Raw genomic sequence first — 21701 nt, forward strand, 5'->3', positions numbered from 1 at the left:
GTAAGGACAAAGAAAGGTTCCAATTAAAGCATACAAAAACATCTCATTCTAATGTTAATAAAAAGAAAGCTGGTGTGGCTATATTGAACAAAATGACTCTAAGGCAAAAATAATTTCTAGAAACGAGAGTCATCTCATAATGTCAAAAACATCATCTCACTAAGATATGTCAGTTTTTTATTTGTATGCACCTAAAACATGCTCTTAAATGCATAAAGCAGAAAATAATAAAATAAAAAATAATTTTTATAGAAAATGGCAGCCTGATTCTAAAGTTTACATGGGAATGCAAAGACCTAGACTAGCTGAAGCTATTCTGTAAAAGAAGGACAAAGTTGAAGGAATTATACTATTTAATTTTAAGACTTAATTATAGAGTTACAGTAATCATGACAGCATGGTATTCGTGTAAAAATAGAAAACAGAACAGAATACTAAATCTAGAAAGAGACCCACACATATCTGGGTCAATTGATTTTCAAGAAAGTTGCCTAAGCAATTCAAGGGGGGAAAGGAACTCTTTACTCTAAATTGTGCTGGAACGACTGGGTTTCCAGAAAAAGAAAGTAAAGTTTGTCCCCTACTTTAGAGCACTCACACAAATTAATTCAAGGTGGACCAGAGTCCTGAATATAATTGCTAAAACTATAAAGCTTCTAGAAGAAAACAGAGGAGAATATCTTTGCAAACTTGGGGCTGGTAAACCATTGCAAAGAGAACATTATAAAGCACTTGCCATAAAAGAGAAATTGATGAATTAAACTTTATCATAATTCAAAACAAAAGCATTGTACCTAGGACATATAAAGAACTCATATAAATCAATAATAAAAAGACAAACAATTCAGGTTAAAAGAGATAGGCAACAGACCTGAGTATTTAATTCACAAAAGAAGATATAAAAATGATCAAAATGCACAAAAAATGTCAACATCATTAGACATCAGAAAAAATAAAAAGTAAAGCAGCAATGAGATGGCTGAAAAAGCTCCACTGGAATAGCTAAAAATAAAAAGGCCCAAACAACAAATTCTGGCAAATATGTGGAGCAGCTGAAACTATACATTGCTTAAGGGAATGTAAAATTACACGACCGCTTTGATAAGATGTATGGCAGTGCCTTCTATAGTTAAACTTAAAACTGTCCTAGGACACAAAAAGATGTGTATAAAATGTCCCTTTATAATAGCTCCAAGTTAGAAATAACCCATTGGAATGGTTAAACAAATTGTGGTAACTTCATACTATTTAATTAAAAAAATCAGTTACTCGTGCATGAAACAGTGTGGGTGATTCTCAGACACATCTTGCTCGGTAAGTGAAGCCCAATACAAAAAAGTACACACTTTATGTTCCATTTATAGGAAGTTCCAGAGGAGACAAATTTAATTAATGGCAAAAGAAATTGGAGAAATAGTCGCTGCCCCCCGCCCGGCTGCTCTGACGCGCCGCCTGGACCCCGGTCCTCGGTCAACCTCCGCCCCGCGGCGGCCCCCCGCGCTCGCCGAGCCCCGCAGCTCACTCCCCGGGGCTGTTCCGAGAGGGAGGGAGAGAGGGAGGGAGGGAGAGAGGGAGGGAGGGGGAGAGAGAGGGAGGGAGGGAGAGAGAGAGGGAGGGAGGGGGAGAGAGAGGGAGGGAGGGAGAGAGAGAGGGAGGGAGGGGGAGAGAGAGTTTGGCACCCACGGGAGAGAGACCCGGGCGCTGCCCGCCGCCCACACGCCCCGCCCCGGGCCGGGAAAGGAGCCCGCGTCGGGGCCGGTGCCCCGGCCAGAGCCCACCCGGTCCCTCGGTCTGCAGGCAGGGGCTCGGCCCGCGGAGCCGCTCCCGCTGGGGCCCAAGGCGCCCTTTAAATGCCCCGCCGCCTCCCGCCGCCGCTGGCCCCGCGCGCCAGGCCCGCCGGACGCCGCGCCCAGAGCGCCCGGGACTCAGGACCCGGAGGAGGCTGCGGGGAGGCGGGAACGGAGGGGGCGCTAGTGAGGAAAACGGGGAGCCCGGGGCCGAGGACCGAGTGGGTGAAAGAGGGGCAGGGGGAGGGGAGGGGGAGGGGAGGGGGAGCGGAGGGGCAGGGAGGGGAGGGAGGGCGGGGAGGGTGACGGGGAGGGGCGGGGGCGGCGGTAGGAGGTTGAGGCGGGTCGGCGCGCGCGGCCGCCGAGACCCGGAGGGTGACGCCGTGGGCGCCTGGAAGCGGCCGACCCGCGGGGCGGACTCGGCGGCGAACCCGCAGAGCCGGAGCCCCCGGCCGGTCCCGCTCCATCCCAGCTCAGGGTTTGCAACAGGGGAGGGAAAAACAACCAAGACTCCAAGACCCTGATTTTTTTTCTTAAACATACTTTAAAAAGGGAAATTTGTTTGCATTTTTTATTTACATTTTATATTATTAGGGTCAGTCTTTTTTTTTTTATGCATTTATTGATCTCAGAGAGAGGAAGGTAGAGAGGAGACGTCCCTGAGGAGTCGCTGATCGGCCGCCTCCCGCCGCCCCCGGGAGGGAGCTGCGGCCCAGCCCGCGCCCGCCCGGGAACCCGACCCGCCCTCCCCGATCCGAGGTCGCCGCTCGCGGCTGAGCCCCGCGGGCAGGGCGGGGTCAACCATTGTTAATCCTCGCGGTCGGACCCCACCAGCCTGTGGGGCGCTCTCCGCCCTCCTTCTGACTTCTCCAGTGGTGTGACCAACTTCATTAAAATCTCAAAGGAGGAAAAAAACCTTGTTAAACAGCAAAACAATCCTATTCGATCCTTCCAGTAACTGTGAAGCAGTTGGTTTGTGGAAGATGGTTAAAAAGGCCAAAGATAAAAGGTTTCTTTTTTTCCCCCTTTCTGTCTATGAAGTTGCTGTTTATTTTTATTATTATTATTTTTTGGCCTGTTTGATTTATGTGTGAAACAATGTTGTCCAACAGTAAACTGGAATTTTAATTTGTTGAGTTCTAGCAAAAACAACAGTTGCTCATAGGGGAGGGACAATTTTCTGAAGTGATTAAAATGTTTCATATCTTAATTGGGGTGTTGATTATATTTTCAAAACTAATCAATTACACATTTAAGAGCATTTCACTGTATATCAATGTCATCTTTTAAAAAAGCCCCTGAACTATCTTCACAAAAGCCATGCTCAACACACACACACACACACACACACACACACGCACAAAACATAAACACACATACTCATATTAAACATCAGACGGAAAAAATGAAAATCTAATTATCAGTGAGTATGTGAAACAACCGGAACTTGTATTCTCTGCTTGTGGGAGTGTAAACAAGCTGACAATATTTGATACAGGTGAATGCGTGCATATGATCCAGCAGTTCCACCACTACCTGTGTACCTCCCGCAAATCACATGCAAACAAGTACTGTATATTCAAGGTAGTATTGTCTGTAGTAGTTATAAATCAGAAGTCACCAACAAGAAAATGGATATATAAATTGTGCGTCACCCACACAACCAAGTATCAAACAGCAGCAAAAATGAAAAGAGCAGAGTTACTCCCATCAGTTGTTTCTGAGCAGAGCTACTCAGCAACAGACTATGGAGTGGGAAAAAAAAAAAAATGCAGAAATATACATTGCATGATACCATTTATATAAAACTTGAAAATATAAAACCTCAATTCAATAAACTTCCTATGCATATATGCATAAATAGGAATGGTATGAAAACATGAATGAATAATAAGTATTGAATTCAGGATAGTGGTTATCTCTGGGGAGGGAAAGAGGTGCCCAGGGGCTCCATCTTTATTTATAATTTTTATTTTAAAAATTTGAAGCAAATGTGGAAAAATATTAATATCTCTTGTGCTCAGTGGTGGATACAGGGTATTTATTTGAGATGCTAATCTACATGCATTTCTGCAGGTTGAAATATTTCAAGATAAACAAAGAGAAGTCAACTCTCTGACAACTCAAGCTTAGAGAGACTGGTTAAGGAATTAATAGTTTCATTGTCTCCTGAAGAAAACTGAAGCTATCCCACTGCCCAAGGAGTATAGGAGCCATTTATTCCTTGGAGCTTTGGGCATATTTTAGCTCATTTATTTATTCTTATCCTCTTTCTACAAAGGATTTAAGGTAGCTTGCAACAGAAGACACATACAGTGAGCCGGGAAAACATAAACATAAGTAGAAAATCAGGATCAGAGATAACAAATATTCCATCAATACTGGTTAACCACAGTTGCTGTGATCAAGTTTCAAACTTGGCTCTGAACTTGTCAACAGTAACCATTCCATCTCCAGCTGACCCATAAAAGCAGGTTAGAACTAACCTTTGTTCTTCAGAATTTAAACTTAGTATTTTCCTGAGCAGTCTTTCTGTATTCTATTTTGCATTGCTAATTAGCCAGGTTCTTCTTTCCCTTGCTCTTTTGTCCCCCTCCTTCTGTCCCTCCCTCCCTCCCCTCTCTTCCTTCTTCCTTTTCATTCTTTCATTTATTTTACCCAAATGCCAGGTCCTTAAGACTGGCGGTAGTTACGAATGCAGGCTCTATTTACTATTTGTTGGCTGAAATACTCTTGGGTGAGGTGTTTAACTTCTCTTCGTCTCCGTTTTCTAATGTTCAAACGGGGATATCTATCATACGTTTATCACAGTGTTAGGAGATTAAGTGAAATAATGCATGTGAAAAGCTTTGAATGATGCTAGTCACTGTTCAATAACTCTTAACTGTTATGATTATGATTACTATGATTAGTAATCATAGTAGATTACTGTGTTAGTTATGATTATGATTACTCAGTGGAGGAGAGTATGTATCACAGTGTATTTTGTGCCCCAGTCAGGAACCGATCAGGAGCAGGGTAAGGCTTCAGTTTCTCACATGCAGGACCAGCAATGGCATGAAGCTCAGGAAGTGGGAACTGACTCAGTTGCACTGTTAACCAGCTTCAGATCCAACAGCACACTTAGCAGCCATCCCCAGATCTAGCACCACACTTAACCATCCAGCTGCTGCACCAGAATATGAGGGATACTGGACATTTCTGCTTCTGAGGCAAACACAACCTTGTTTCTGCTTGAGATTCCTTTTGGAGAAAAGCAATCCTTCAGCACACACTGGCCTGGATAGCCTCAGACCATGGGATGTGCATCTCTCCCCTTCCTGAAGACCCAGAGAAAGCCCAAATAGAGAGGACAACTTATTCCAGGGGTCGCCACTACCTACCTAGGACCCTCACTTGATTCCAGGCCCAGCAGACCTGTGTCCTTTCATCAATCAGTATGGGGCAGAGGGGGCAGACAAGAGGGAGCTCAGGTGCAAAGGGATGAGAGACCAAGTGACTAAGGCTGGGGCATAGGAGGTTTGGTTTCAGGAACATGACAGACACCCTGTTACTAGGCCTGAAGCAGAGGATCTAGGTACAGCCAGCAGTTTCTGTGGGCTTGCTCTAGGTCATTGAGTGCAGACTTAGGGCTCCTTAATACCCCAAATAGCGGAGGGTCAGGAGCTCACAAACATGTGAGGGTCAAGTCTGGTTAGCATCAGGGATGAGAGGGTTCAGGGATGAGAGGGTTGAGGGAGGAGAGGCAGCGTTCAGGAAGCGAGACAGATTATTAAACAGCCAGGCCACTCACCTGCAAAGCCTGGAGCAAGCGACAGTCCCACCCTGCTGCGGAGTCACAGGTCTTGCCTTCCTGTTCACCAGAAGCCCACAGACATAATATTCTTGTCCTGCTCTCAACATCGCCCTCAAGGTGGGATCTTATTTCTATACCAAACAAGTTATAAACCCAGGAGAGAGCACCCTTTACTAGCCAGATAGGGGGTCCATATTTCAACTTAGAGACTGCAAGATCATCTAGAAACACTACTAGCTTTTCCCATCCTGGGGCATCAATTCTCTAGTTCAACTTGTACCTAGAACAGGAGCTCCATTTATTGCCTGTTCACCGTGTGCTGGGCAGTATAACAAATGCCTTAACTGCATTACGTCTCATTTGATCCTCACAGCAATATTCCGAAGTGGGTACTGTTTTGAGGAAACTGAGGTTCAGATTGGTCGAAAACTATCAAGATGGGAGCTCAAGGGCCAAGATACAAACCAAGGGCAGTGTGAGTTAAAAAGCCACGTTCTGAAACATGATGTTAACCTCCCAAACCTGGGCACCCCTTTCTGGGGGAGGATGCCCACGAGCTCTCATAGATGTGGGGCCTTTCTCGGAGCTGCAGGAGCAGCCTACCTGCTTCCTCCCAGCATTTCTGTAGGACTTTCTTGTCCTCTTTCATTCTTGTTCACATATTGCTGGTCCTGCTGCCAGGTAACAGCTGCCAGACAGAACGCGAGCGAGTCTGAGAAGTCCTGTTGGCTGACCCGTGAGACTCTTCCGAAGCTGTCCCACCTCTAGCTGTGGGAATGCACTCCAGCCAGCCTGAGCAGCAGGAACTAGGAGGAACCCCAGCTTACATCCTGTTTACCTGCTTGATCTTTAAATGGAATTAGAAAAATTAGAACCTTTCACCCGTAAATCCCTAATACTTCTGAGGTACAGGTACACAAGCCTGCCTGAGAAAAGAGCCCAAGAATAGCTAGCCACAGAGGGAAACACCTTTCAGAGAAGCCGACTTACTGCATTCTACATTCACCAGGATCCCTAAAGACAAAGCCCAGTTTGGACTCATTTTCCTATTTTCTGCCCACAGTGACCCTCAGAATCTCCTGAGGTGCCCAGGGGGTGCGCCCCTAGGAGACCGGGCTCCGACTCAGCTAAAGAGGAACATACAATAAAACAACAATTCTGACTGGAATAATGAGGCAAACACGCTTAGTTTATTAATTTAATAAGTTTAATAATAAACTTATACAAAAGAACATATATTTGGCTTTGAAATCATGACATAAAATAAAAAGGCAAATAACTGGAAATTATCGGTTGAAAGACTGTAGAAGCAACTCATGCGGAACCCTGAGCAAACTGTGCTTTTGGCTACAGCGGGGCGCCAAAGCAAGAACAAAGGTGCAGTGCTATCCCCAGGCCCAAGCTGGCTCTAAATACTGCTGAGCTCCCTAAGGCTGTCTGCTCATCATGGGAAACCAGGCCTGCCTGCTCTCAACCCCTTCCCTTCCTAACCTTGAACTACGAGAGCAGGCATTAATGACGATGCGTCCCAGTTTGTAGGACAGTGTTGGTGTTGCCTTAACTTGTTCGAACTACATGTTTTCAACCTTCAAGAACATAAAACTGCTAAAATCAACTATAAGTCATTTCTCTTTTTGGTCAGTTATCTGCTGTAGGCAAAGCTTCATATAGGAATTTTTGTTGCGAGTTTCTATGACTGCGTCCCTAACAAGCTCGATGAACATCTGTGGCCAGAGCTTCTGCAAAGCCTCTTTCTTCATGTTGATTTCCGTGGCTTCCTTCACGAGGTCCTCTATATAAATCTTGCAGAATTTCTTTTTTTCCTTTGTTTCCTGTTTAAGAAAGAACAATTTGCACTGAATCATAATTCATTCAAAAGCCAGAGCAACACTGAGCTGAACCAGAGAAACTTGAAATAATCTGCTCTGACCGCACTTGTCAGAGCAGTAACACTTGCCTGGACAGTCTGGACACAGAGCTGCGCTCCAGAAAAGACAGCCAGAGGGAGCTCCCTGCGGCCCAGCTGACTCTGACCTCTGCTGCACAGCTCTGTGAGAAAATGTGTTTCTCCACTGGAATCGCTGGATCAAAACTACTATTTCCCCCTTGGTAGACATTCTCCTTTCTCAGTCCAGGTAGTTTAGCTCACACAAATCAGCTGAATACACAGATTCACAGCTTCTAGTGATAAATTTATCAGAATACTGACTGACAATCTTAATTGGTATCCATACAGATACCTTAACCATACTCTAAATTCACTATTTTAGGAAAGCACGTCGTGTACATTACACTGACTTATGTGACATAGACCATTTGGACAAAGTTGGGGAAAAGTAGATAAGGAAGGAGAGGAAATAATACAAGCCTGGGACCCAGAGGTTGGCCTCAAAAGAAACAGTAATAAGCCAGTCAGAGAAAAACAAATATCATATGATCTCACTTATATGTGGAATCTAATGAACAAAATAAACTGACAAACAAAATAGAAACAGAAGCATGGATACAAGGAACAGACTGACAGAGCTCAGAGAGAAGGGGGTGCAAGAAGGCGAAGGGATTAGCCAAAGAACATATATGCATAGCCTGTGGACCAGACAACAGTGTGGCGATGGCCCGAGGGAAGACGGGCGGGGGCTGAGCAAAGGGGGGAGGGAAGGGGGGCATCTGTAATAGTGTAAACAATAAAAATAAGGTTTTTTTTAAAAAAGAAAGGATACGGAAAATAAAGGAAAGAAACAGTGCTCTCTCTCAACTTCTGGGTCTGGCAGTCGACAACTGAAAAATCTGGGTTCAAAACACAACAGTGGAAGCTTTGGTCCCAAGGATATTTGGGCACTGGCCCCAGTTTCATTCCAGAGGCTGAAACAAAGCCATGTTGTTTAATATAAGAATTCAACATTAATTCTGGATATTGATATTTTTAGGGGGTATAAAGGCATGATGATGGAAAGCATTATAATATATAAAGAAAAGTCAATGAAACATCAGATAATCAGAATTATAGGAGGATCAATTCGTATCAATAAAGAAGAAAAGAAAGGTCAATGAGACAATAGGTTTAACGACTTGAAAAGGATCTACTGAAACCTCCAACTCAAATCAAAATGTTAAATTTAAAACATCAACAGTTATTGCCATTAAAGTTATACTTACAAAGATTTATAATAACAGGAAAATACATTAAATGTTAAATGGAAAAAAATACAGAATCAAATTTTGATACAGGTTGGTTATAAGAGGGTATGTATTTGTCAAAGCTTAGCAATTACACACCTAAGACTTGTATTTCATTGTGTATAAATTTTACCTCAAAAGAAACAACTATATAAAATACTGAATTTTAATTAATGATATGCATGCTGAATTATTTAGAGAGAAGCATGCTAATGTCTGCAATTACTTTGAAATAAATTTAAAATATAAGGTGGATTTTGATGGACAGATTATGGGGTATATTGTATAGTTATGTGACAAATCAAGTACACTGTACAGTACAATGTTAATAGTAGAATCTAGGTTTGGGTAGATGGTTGTTTACTGTAAATTTTTTCACCTTTGCTGTATGTTTGAAATTTTTATTAAAGAGTTAGAAAAAAAATATGGAAAACTATTGGCAGAAAATATACTGAAGTGTCATTAAGACAGTCTTTGTGTTGTAAAACCATGAGGTTTTTTTTCCCTCTTTTTTCTATTTCTCTTCCTTTTCCATATTTTTACAACTTTTAAAACAACAAAATATGTATTTTACATTCTTGTTTTAAAAGTTGATTTTAGAGAGAGAAGAAGGGGGGGAGAGAGAGAGAGAGAGAGAGAGAAACATCGATGAAAGAGAAATATCATGGATTGGCTGCCTCCTGCAGGCCCCCTGCTGGGGATTGAGCCTGTAACCTGGGCATGTGCCCTGACTGGGAATGGAACCAGTGACCTCTTGGTGCATGGGATGACGCTCAACTGACTGAGCCACACAGGCTGGGCAAAATATATTTTACATTCTTGATTAATTAAGGTATGTTAATGATAAGTCTCAATTGTCATTAACTTTTCCTAACAGAAGCGTATTTTGGAAATTTCCTTATGACATAAGATTTTTCTAAATAATCACTCACCAGGGGTCAACATGCTGATCTGATTTCATTCATATGCTAAAAACAATAGGTCACTGGTTGACCTATCATAAAAATATGTACAGATTTTGCTGGGCAATAAATAACAAATGGCCCAGCTGGCTACTTCTCCAATGAACCTGACATCTCTACCTCTGAAGTATAGTCTGGGTCTTAGTCACCTGCACTAAGTTAGCTTGTTGATGAGAACAGCATTTAGCTGATCTCTTTTAACACTCGGTAAATCTAGGCTACACAGGGACTACCTACCAGGAAGAAAGACAAGAGTGAATCACCAGAGATCGACAACGGAAATGTGCACTGTTTCACAAAGAGCAATGCATTTATATAAGTCCAAAGCACAGAGCATATTTAGTGAGTTCCTCTCTTGCAGATTTCTAAGTTTCTTAAAACACGATTTTGAATTTTAAAAAAAAGGTAAAGTTCTAGCAGTAAGGCGAAAAAATTATAGTAATTTCGGTATAACAAAAATTTAAAGACGTTTTAAATGATGTATCTTGTTAAATAATTTATACACAATACAAATAGAAACAAACTTTTCATAATTGGCATAGTGCAACTTTTGGTGCTTTAAAATTTCCTGTTATCATTTCTTTCATTACGTCTTCACAAGCATGTTGATACAGAAATGTATTTGCTATGATAACCATTAATTTAGTAACTGTGCTTGAAAGCATGTTTACGTCATCATTTCTCCTCTCCTCTAAGCCAATCACGCTGCATCTTGTGCAGTGCGCTCTAAAACGCGTCAGGTGTCTGCCAGCACAACTCCCCTGCTAAGGAGGACATCAGTAAGGCCTCTCTTGCCCTGACTGTTAAGGAGTTGTTGTTGGTCTCTGAATAATGCTTTTTCCATTCTCAAATGCTTTCATATACTTTATTTTTTTTTCTATCCCATAATATCCTTGTGTGGTTCATAAAGAAAGTCTAATTTCACAAGTCCAATCCTGGAGATGAATATACAATATATACAATATTGTTTCGTTGAAGTAAAATGTTGTTATGAAGATGGTTAGGGGAAGAAAGTATAAAGTGATTTTAACTATAATGACATTGTATTGGGGTTTAATCCATATCTCCATTTTTTAAATGGGAAAATAAGGTCAATAGAAGTTGAGAAGCTCGCTCAGGATTAGACATCATCTACTAATATGTGCCTGGAGGAAACTCTAACCTAGTCCTTGAAGAATTTGTAGTCTAGGTGGAGAGCTGCTCCAAATACATGAAAAGCTACCTTAAAAAAATTAAATAGTAAATAAGTGTTGAATGAGATATTTAGAGAACAAATATAATCAGTATTCCGAGAATAGAGCCCTTTTGCACTGGGGTGATCAAGCAGACTTCAGAAAGAAGCGTGATATACTGTGAGAGTCCAAGGTCGGGAATCAGGAGGCCTGAGTTCTGGAAGCAGCTCAGTCAGTAACTTACCATGGGATTCTGGGTATCCAGTTTGCCTCATCTGTCTTAAGAACAGGATTGGGTTCTAGAGTCCCTTTCAGCTCTCTGATTCATAAATCATTTTTAGAATGAGTTAGGAAAATGGATGAACAATTACCAAGCATCAGAATTATACATGCCCACCCTCATTTGTGAGGAACTCACTTCAATTAACTCCCCAACAACTCAGGATGTACAGGAGAGAGAGTGAGCACTCTGTGCTGCAGAGATTTAAATATTTTTCAGGAAGTGGGGAGGGAGTACATACGGTGTGCGTGAAGGAATGCTGGGTTGTGAGTCAAGAGAGGGTGATTAAGGGACTCGGGCAAGGTCTGTCAGTGGTAGAATCAGGGGCTCAAATCCAAGTTTCCTAGTGGCCCAGTGCTCTTTCCAAAATATTATGTGACTTCAGATTCATTCTTTTCCTTTGATATTTCTCAAAACAGGAGTCAAATTTCCCTGTCTTTACTTCTTGCTTATTCGCTGCTCAGGCCACTTTAATTGAGACTCTGCTTATATGACTCCACTGAAACTATTTCTGTTAAAAAAACCAAAACAACACCCCCTCAAAACCCAATGACCTTGACTGCCAAATTTATCAATTTTTTTTTTCTTTCTAGTTTGTGCCCTTAGTGTATTAGAAAATCATAGCCTTCCCAACCAAGGTCATAAAGATTTTTCTCCTTTTTAAAAAATGAGCCTGGCAGGTTTGGCTCAGCGGTTGAGCATCAGCCTAGGATCCAGGGGACCGTGGTTTGATTCCGGGTCAGGGCACATGCCCGGGTTGCGGGCTCGATCCCCAGTCGGGGGCATGCAGGAGGCAGGTGATCAATGACTCTCTCTGATGTTTCTATCTCTCTCTCTCCCTTCTTGTCTCTGAAATCAATAAAGATATATTTTTTTAAAAAAGAGAACTTTTTCACTTTTCATCCTGAGATTTTTATTTAATCTGGAGTTAATTTTTGCTGTATGGTATAAAATAGGGTCTCCTCAGTACCACTTACTATGCAGTCTGTCTACACTAGTCTGCAGTACCTGCTATCTGTATAAAGGTTCCTCATTCGCATGGGATAATCCTGGCTCCCCATTTTGCGCATGGGCCTATTTGTCTGCTCCTACACTGCCTTCATTACTACGCATTATGATAATACTTGCTATCTGGTGAGGCAAGTTCTCCCACTTTTACTCTTGTGTATTTTAGGTCTATCAGATAACTTTTTAAAAACTGTGCTCTATCAGATAACTTTTATGACCAAATGGTGAAGTTCCACAAATAACCCTGTCCAAATTTTGATTAAAACTGCCTTATATTTATGAATAGATTTAGGGAGAATTGACATTTTTATCATGTAAAAAGTTTCTGTCCAAGAACATTAGCTCTTCTCTCACAATTTTACAGAAACCTCCATAAAGGGTTTATGCATATTTTATTATTCATGCCTACAATGTTTGCTTTTGTGGTAAATGGCATGTTATTTGAAATTAGTTTTTGAATAAATAATGCAACCTAGATTGCATTATTGACTCCTTTTCTGAAAGCTCTTTATAATTTAGGTAGATTATTGCAAACTATTTTTTGTCATTTATCTTTGTTTATTTTATTCCCCTAATGGGGAATAAAATAGACCCATCCTAATGCTACACCTTAATTTTCCATGATTTCTTGTAGAATTTTTTTGCTTTCATTAGGAACTTTAAAATCTCTGATTCATTGGGAATTTATGCTGGTGTGAGCATAACGACCAAACCCTGCTTTTTTTCTGTTTCCTAATTATACTCAAATCATTTGTTGGATAGTCCACCTGGCCAGTTTGAGATTATTCTTTATCATATAATAACCTCTCTTTTGCATTGAGATATATACTTGACTTTTCATTCTATTCCATCAGACCATCTCTTCATAGCGAGTCTGTCTGAACTGGTAAACCTTATAACATGCCTTAACATCTAGCAGTGCTGTTCTTCTTTTTCAGAGCTTTTATGGCTATTTGTTTATCTTCCCACAGGTATCATAGGATCAACTTGTTTAAAAACACATTTGAATGAAAAATTTTTTGCACTTTTATTGGAATCACATTAAATTTTTAAATTAACTCAAGGAAAACTAACATTTTACTTTAGGTCCTTCTTATCCAAAACATGGCAGGTTTTTTTCATTTGCATAAATCTTTTGTGTGCTTCATTAATGTTTTAAAGTGTACTTCGTATAGCTCTTGCATATTAGTTTCTTAGTAGATATTTTATCTTTTTTTTGTTGTTACTGTGAGTTGGGTCTTTCCTCCATTACATTTACTTTTTTGTTATTTATATATATGGAAGCTGTTGATTTCTGCTCCATTACGAAATTTTCTTTTTTTAAAAATTTATCTTTATTGTTGAAAGTATTACAGATGTCCCCCTTTTCCCCCCTTTGACCCCCTCCACCTCGCTCCTGCCCTCTCCCCAGGCTTTTCCCCCAACTATTGTCTGTCCATGAGCTATGCATGTATGTATGTAAGTTCTTTGATTAATCTCTCCCCACCCCACCCCCCTTCCCTCTGAAATACATCAGTCTGTAGCATACGGCAATGCCTCTAGATCTATTTTGTTCATCATTTTATTTTGTTCATTAGATTCCACATATAAGTGAGATCATGTTATAGTTTATCAATTAATTCTCTTGGGATTCAATAATATTTGAAAATGGTAAGTTCACTCCCTTCTTGTGAAATTACTAATGATTTCTTTCTCTGGTCTAACTGTATATTACTTATTTTGATAAATAATAATGGTGATATTGGACATCCTTGTCTTGATTCTGACTTCAATAATGCACTGATGTTCTATTGCTGTGCAAAGATTACCTCCAACTTGGTGGCTTCAAAACAACACAAGCTATCGCACAAGTTTCCATGCGTCAGTCCAGGCATGGCTTAGCTTGACGCCCTGCTCAGAGCGTCACAAGGTGTCAGCCAGGCTGTGTCCTTTTCTGAAGCTTGGAGTCCTCTTCTAAGCTCAAGTAGTTGGTGGCAGAATTCACTTCTTTGCAGTTGTCGGACTGAAGTCCCATTTTCTTCCTTGCTGTCAGCAGGGAATTGCTCTCTAGAAGCTTCTCACAGTTCTTTCCTGTGTAACCTTCTCAAAATATGTTGGCTTACTACTTTAAAGCCTGTAGGAGACTCTCAGGGAAATCTTGAATCCCTTTTTAAAGGATTGCCTGATTAGGTCAGGCTCAACCAGGATAATCTCCTTTTTATTAACTCAAAGTCAACTAATTAGGGATCTTAATTATATCTGCAAAATTCCCTTACCCTTGCCATCTTCCACTGGTTAGAAACAAGTGAGACATTTTACCCGCACTTAGGGGAGATACAATCCGAGCGCGTGCATAGCGGGGGGTGGGAACTGCGGAGGCCACCTTATAATTCTGCCTCCACTAATGCTCATCTTTCTAGATTTCCCCATCACGATGATGTTTACTATTCAATTTCTAGTTATCCTATTTATTTCGTTAAAGAAAATTTAGAACGGGTGTTCAATTATGTGAAATGTCTTTTCAACACCTATAGGAATCATCACAATTTTTCCACCTTAGGTCTATTAATTTACTAAAATAAACTACACTTGGCTGCAATGTTTGTTATTCATTTAATGTTCTGCTGTATTCTGATTGGTAACATTTAAAAGGATTTTTGCAACATTAATATTCTTAGGTATCTGGTCTGGTTTTTCTTTTTTTGTGCAATCCTGACAGAACATGTTATGCTGGCAACCTTGACAAAATGTAAGTTTTCTTTCTTTTTCAGTACTCTTGAAAAATTTAAAAATCATTGGAATTGTCTGCCTCTTAAAGAGTTGGTAGATTTCTCTATGAAACTGCCCCTGTTCTGAATGCAGCTCTTTGACATTTTTCTTAATGTCTTTTATAGAAATTGTATTAATTTTTGACTCATAGAACCATCTCCTTTCAGGAAGAGAAGGACTCATAATCCTGACAGCTTGGCTTTCATTTTCCTCTTTTTACAAAATCAGGAAGCCTCTAATGGCCAAAGGATTACGTTGTCTCTTTCACAGAGCCCTCTTATTACCTTCCAGTCTCATCTTTTAACACCACCCACCTCAATCTCTGTGCTTCAATAACACTAAACTACTTACAGTTCCTGGCCCTCTCCTTATCTTTTTATACTTCTATGCTTTTTATTCACACTGTGCTATTTGCCAGAACTGCCCTCTTCCCTTTGATATATAGTTTTTTACCCTTTAAGACTGACTTCAGGAAGTTTCTCTAGAAAGCCTTCCTTGGACAGGGTTAGCCATCTCTCCTGCACTCTCTTGATATACTGATTTGTAATTATCTCTGTGTATGTCCATCTCCTCTAATAGAATGTAAGATCCATGAGGATAAGACAGGAACTTCAGACAGCCCAAGTACTATATGTGATAGGTACTCAAAATATGATTTTTGAATGAGTGAAAGTATAAATGTAGACAGAATTAAGAAGAGACAGAGGATTAGCTGACTTTAAGTATTTAAAGAGTTTTCCTAAGAAAGAAATGTTCTCTATTCAACACAAAGCAGTACTAGATTAATTAAATGAAAGTAATTAGCTTAATTTGGGTAGGAATTGCTTCATAGTTGGAGTTGTTCAGCGATATGCAGCTGCGTCATGAAGCAGTGACCTTTCTTGCACTAGAAGAACTGAAAGCAGAATCTGAACATCTTTTAGGATGCTATAAAAATATTGTTACATACACTGAGTTTTCAAGTGATTTTCAAGCTATGATCCACAAAGCTCTATGGGTTCCAAAGAGGAGCTTCAGGATTGGAGTCAAATGAGGGGAGAGGAAAAGAAATCCAATCAAATGGAGCTCCGAACCCTTACCCTTCCTCTACAACACCAGCTCTGCTCTTATGCTTTGTTTTGACCAACTGGGTTTTCAGCTACAATATGGTTTGAATAAAGAGTTCCATAGCTGTTAAAAAAGCACGCATTTGAAAACTACTTGCTTATTTCACTTCAAATTTTATATACCTATGATATCTCTCTATATAGATGGCATATCTATGTATCTGTATTTATGTATAGTGCCTTGCACATGAGTCATAGGTGCTCAGTCAGTGCTACCTGATGTCTTTGTCTATTCTTTTGCCCTTTGGTCCCTCAAAATCTCTTATAGAATCTAACATTCTATTGTTCATTAGATGACTCTTTCTTCAGATTTTTCATGGGCTCCATCAAGGCAGAAACTGCATGCTTTTCTTCTTTGTAGCTCATGCAGCACCCTAACATTGCATCCCCCCAGTAAACCTCTGAATACTTTGAGTGTGTAGTTACAATGGAAACAGAACAGGCCCAAATTATATGATTAAGAATACAGAAGTTAATGGTGTAGAAAATTGAAAGAAGTAAATTAAATCATCAAGGACTCAAGCAAAGGGAACAGAAATGTGTCCTCTGCCATTCTGGCATGGGCTAGTTAAGTATTCACAGCAATTCCTAGAGCCCTTTTCTTAATTCAGAGACATTAGGACCCTTGGTCCTACTCTGGTCTAGATTTTTGGTACAGATTTCTTTTGAAGATTTTTTTCCCTGCAGAAATGAAGATATTGGAACTATGGGCTCTACTTCTTCCTCATGCCTTGGTGCCTACTGTCCCCACTTCTGTATATTTAAGGCTGGCTAACATTCCAGAACAGCAAAAACACAAAAAGGTTATCTCAACTGCTGGAGGAGAAATGTACAGCTGCTAAGTCCTAAGCCATGTGGGATATATCCAGGCATTAGATTCCAAAAATCAATGGTAGTTTTACCTCTAGCTTTTCATTATAAAAGTCTCTTGTGGTATAATTCAGCATAGCACGATTTGTGTTTTCTCCTACAAATCTTTTGCTATCATTATTTTCTTCATTGACAATACCAGGTTTTTTCCCCTTGGTTTCTTGCAGATACCGGAATTGCTTCTTCCTGCAGAAAGACAGTAAAGAGACAGAGAGTTACTTAACAGACTTATTAACGTATGTCCATTTCTTTGTTGATTTAAGAACAGAACATATACTCTTGAATATGTTTTGTGAGTTTGAGTTAATTATTTACTTGAGCTCAGTTCAGTACCCCAATCTTTCTATTAATCAAGCTATTTAGCACAAATTTTTATTCTACCAGTCATCAACATAAACATGTCTCAAGCACTTCTAAAGTGAAAAGAAACTTGACTTAAAAAACATCAATACAAAAATTAAGTCATCATAGAGCACAAAACCACCCAATTAAAGAGGTAGTAGGTCAAACCTGCAAAGTCTTTATATTCTATAAAACATGTTAGTTATCCTCTTATAAAGCACACAAATAGTTCATAATTCCACTATGCAGTTCAGTAGTATTATTCATAGCTAGAAAATGGAATGGGATACTGGTTTAGGTTCAGGCAAAACCAAAACAAGCAGAAAACAAAAAACTTCCAACTGTTAGTGTATCAGGGCAAGACCCCAGCAGGAGGTAAATAATGAAACAGGAAGGCTCATTTGGTTATGAAGAAGAACATAAACTATGCTCAGTGTCACTCACAGACCCACAGACCCATGAGCCGAACCCAGAGGCCTGCAACTCATCCTCCATGAAAGTTGCTTCTGGTTTCCACACTTAGAGTGTCTGTACATGAAGTGATAGTCCTACTTGGCCGGAACTTAAGACTGGGAACAGAAGAATGTTTCTTTTAAAATTTCTTCCTTTTTCCAATTTAAAAGTGTAACACGATCATTTTAGAAATTGGAAGGAATACAAATTTTGAAAAATATAGAGAAATAGATTAAAATCATTCATAAATCTATAGCACATAAATATATATATATAAATCTATAACATTGTTCCCATTTGACATACTTCATTTTAGGCTTTTTGTATAAATTTTTGTAAAAAGTTAAGATCATACTAAACATCCAATTTTGTATACTGTTTTCACTTAATGTTATACAATTGGCTTTTCCATGTCATTAAAAATTAATAATTTTGCCCGGCCGGGCGTGGCTCAGCGGTTGAGCGTCAACCTGGGATCCAGGCGATCGGGGTTCGATTCCCAGTCAGGGCACATGCCCGGGTTGCGGGCTGCAGCCGATCAATGACTCTCTCATCACTGATGTTTCTATCTCTCTCTCTCCCTCTCCCTTCCTCTCTCTGAAATCAATAAAGATATATTTAAAAAAAAAATTAATAATTTTGCCCTTCCTGGTGTTGCTCAGTTGTCTCGTGCACTGAAGGGTCACAGGTGGGATTCCCGGTCAGGGCACATACCCAGGCTGCAGGTTCAAGCCCCCGGGAGGCAACTGATTGATGTTTCTCACATCAATGTTTCTCTCTCTTTCCCTCTCCCTTACCCTCTCTCTAAACATATTTTAAAAATTAATAATTTTAATGAATATATAAAAATCAATTATTATATAGAACACAATATATCTAATCAATCATTTTTACTGGATATTTAGGTAGTACAATACTCTCATTTTTATAAAGAAAAAAGTGAGTAACATAGGTCTTTATCTGCATTTTCTTTGATTTTTAAATTACAAGAGTAATGTAAACATGCATTTTATATCACTTTTTTTAGTATTTTCAAGTAATCAACTTTTCACTAATTCTGTTTTTAATGTTATTATTTCTTTTTTTAACTCTTCAGAATTATTTTGCTGTTCTTTCTCTAATTTCTTTAGGCACAATGTTTAGCTCATTCATTTTCAGGCTTTATTCTTAATATATTCATTTCAAGGCTAAAATGTTTCCATTTAGTACCATGGTAACTTGATTCCACAAGTTTTGAAACGTCACATTTATTAGATTTCAGTTCAAAGTAGTCTCAAATTTCCATTATGAAACAGTCTTTAACCTGTGGGTTATTTAGAAATTTTCCTTAATTTTCAAATATGTGGGAATTTCCTGGTTAACATTTTGTAATTGAGTTAAAGTTTAATTGCATTTTGAACAGAGAACATGGAATCTGTTGACATTTGCTTTACAAATAGTATTTGGTTATTTTTTTTTAAAATTGATTTCAGGGAGGGGAAGAGAGACGGAGAGATAGAAACATCAATGATGAGAGAGTCACTGATCAGCTGCCTCCTGCACGCCCCCTACTGGGGATTAAGCCTGCAACCTGGGCGTGTGCCCTCACTGGGAATCTAACTGTGACCTCCTGCTTCATAGGTCAACAGTCAACCACTGAGCAACGCTGGCAAGGCTATTTGGTTAATTTTTGTAAATATTCCATGTCTGCTTGAAAACAATGTACAATCTGCAGTTGTTGGGGGCGATGTTCTCCAAATGTCCATTAAGTCAAATTGTAAATCAGGTTGTTCAGATATTTCACCTTTTTTCTATTAACTGCCCAGAGGTATATGAAAACTTCCCAATGTGATGTGGATTTGCAGTACTGTCAACTTTTGGCTTAAACATGTTTAAGGCTATGCTAATGGGCACACACAAATTAAATTAGCATATTTATCATTATATTACTGGTGAACTGAACCTATTATCATTTTGAAATGATCCTCTTTATATTTCTAGTATTGCTTTTAACCTTAGTCTTTTTAGTCTTCAATGGCTTTCTGTTTTTATTTTGGTTAGTATTGATGTTGTTTATCTTTTCCCACTTCTTTACTTTCAAACTTTATATAATCTTATGTTTCAGATGTGTTTCCTGTAATAACATATAATTGAACTTCTTTTTCCCCCCCAGTCTGACAATCTTTGGCTTTTAACCAGAATAATTAGTACATGTGCATTTTATCATTGAGGTGGATTGGTTATATTGGTAATCATAATTAAGAACTCCTTGAATCCATGCCCTTTACAATGTGATTTTGCAGCTAGGTAAAGAATAGCTCTAAGTCCCTTAAATTTTGCTCTGTGATTTGCTTTGACCAATACAATGTGGAAAAGGATAGTGTGTCAGTTCTTAACCTAGGCCTCAAGAGGTCTTACATGTTTCCACTCTCTCTTCAAACCTTCCCTCTGCCATAAAAACCAACCAGGTGGAGCAGAGATTTCTGGAGTATGACAGACCATGTGGAGCAGAGACAAGTTGTCCCAACTACGGGCCTTCTTAGACCAGCATATAGCTCACCAACCCCCAAACAAATGACAAAGTCAGGCTAGATCAGCAGAGCTGCCTGTCCAACCCATAGGGGACTGCAGATGCACGAGGAACCTGGCTGAGGCCCGAAGAACCACCCAGCTGATCTGGAGACTGGGCTTGGGGGCAGAAGGGGGGGATGTGTTTTGTTTTAAGACACTGACTTATGGTATAAATGTTAAGTGCTGATATAGCAGTATTTAGGCTAAATTTGATATTTTTTTCTTTCTAGTTGATTCACATGTTCTGTACTTTTTCTATTTTTCTTCTCCCCATCCTCCTATCCCTACCCTTACTAGTTTGAAAGCTATATATTCTTTTATTCTTTGGTTACCATAGAAGCTACAATATGCACTCTTAACACACTGACATCTAAAGTTAATTACTGTATCTCCATCCTAGACAATACAAGAATCTAGAATACTATATCTCCATTTACTCTTTCATAATACGTACTACTGTTATAGTGTATTTTAAATATATTTAAGATTTTTAAAAAAAGAATAGTTTATTGATTTTTGGAGAGAGAGGAAGGGAGAAGGGGAGAGAGAGAGAGAGAAACATCAATGTGAGAGTGAAACATTGATTGATTGCCTCCTGCATACCCCACACTGGGGATTGAGCTACAACCCGGTCATGTGACATGACTGGGAATTGAACCAGCAACCTTTTGGTGAATGGGATGATGCCCAACCAACTGAGCCACACTGGCCAGGGCTATTTCTATATTTTTAAACTCCACTACATATTGTTATTGTTGCTTTATACAGTCAATGTTCACTTGGCTTTATCCTACAAATTTAAAACTTGCTCTTCAGCTCTTCTTGCACATCAGACCTGTTATCTGGGATCACTTACCTTCTCCCTTAATTATAAGCTTCACTATTTCTTTTAGTGCAGGGATACTGGAAAGAAATCTCTTAGGTCTTGTTTTTATTATTTTGTTTTAAAATGTTTATTTCATCTTCATTATTGAAGGACATTTTTGTTGTGTATAGAATTCTAGGTTGGCAATTAGTTTCCTTCAGTATATAAAATGATATCATGTATTATCATGTCTTCTGGCTTCCACTACTTCTGTTGTGAAGTTAATTGTTGATGTGGATTCTTTTGAAAATAAACCCTCTTTTCCTGGTTGTTTAAAAATTTTTCACTTCATAGGTGGTGTTCTGTTGTTTCACTGTAATGTGACTAATGTAGACTTCTTTTAATTTAACAAATTTGAAACTGGTTGAGCTTATTTAATGGGCAGATTAGTATATTTCATCAGTTCTGAAAAATAATTTGCCATTACCTCTTTAGATATTACCTCTATCCTTTACTCTCTGTTGTATCTTTCTAAAACTCTCATCAACATATGTTAAGTCTTTTAACTCAGTCCATTTTCAAATTTCTTTTTTAAAAAATATATCTTTATTGATTTTGGGGGGGGGAGAGAGAGAAAGAAACATC

General features: G+C 39.5%; 1 protein-coding gene across 3 annotated transcripts in view; it reads right to left on the minus strand.

The window, feature by feature from the left end:
* Positions 1–6772: 6772 nt before the first annotated feature.
* The window catches only part of LRRC49 (leucine rich repeat containing 49), a 147848-nt gene continuing 132919 nt past the window's right edge, over positions 6773–21701 (minus strand). For all 3 annotated transcript variants that reach the window (XM_016201198.2, XM_016201190.2, XM_016201214.2), the window contains 2 exons: positions 16939–17092; positions 6773–7415 (listed from right to left, as the gene is read on the minus strand). In XM_016201198.2, the coding sequence (XP_016056684.1) occupies positions 7206–7415; positions 16939–17092 (364 nt within the window). In that variant the 3' untranslated portion in view covers positions 6773–7205. The remainder of the gene's footprint in view (positions 7416–16938; positions 17093–21701) is intronic.

This window comes from Miniopterus natalensis, chromosome 1 (assembly GCF_054644295.1).
Source record: "Miniopterus natalensis isolate mMinNat1 chromosome 1, mMinNat1.hap1, whole genome shotgun sequence".
Classification (NCBI taxonomy): Eukaryota; Metazoa; Chordata; class Mammalia; order Chiroptera; family Miniopteridae; genus Miniopterus; species Miniopterus natalensis.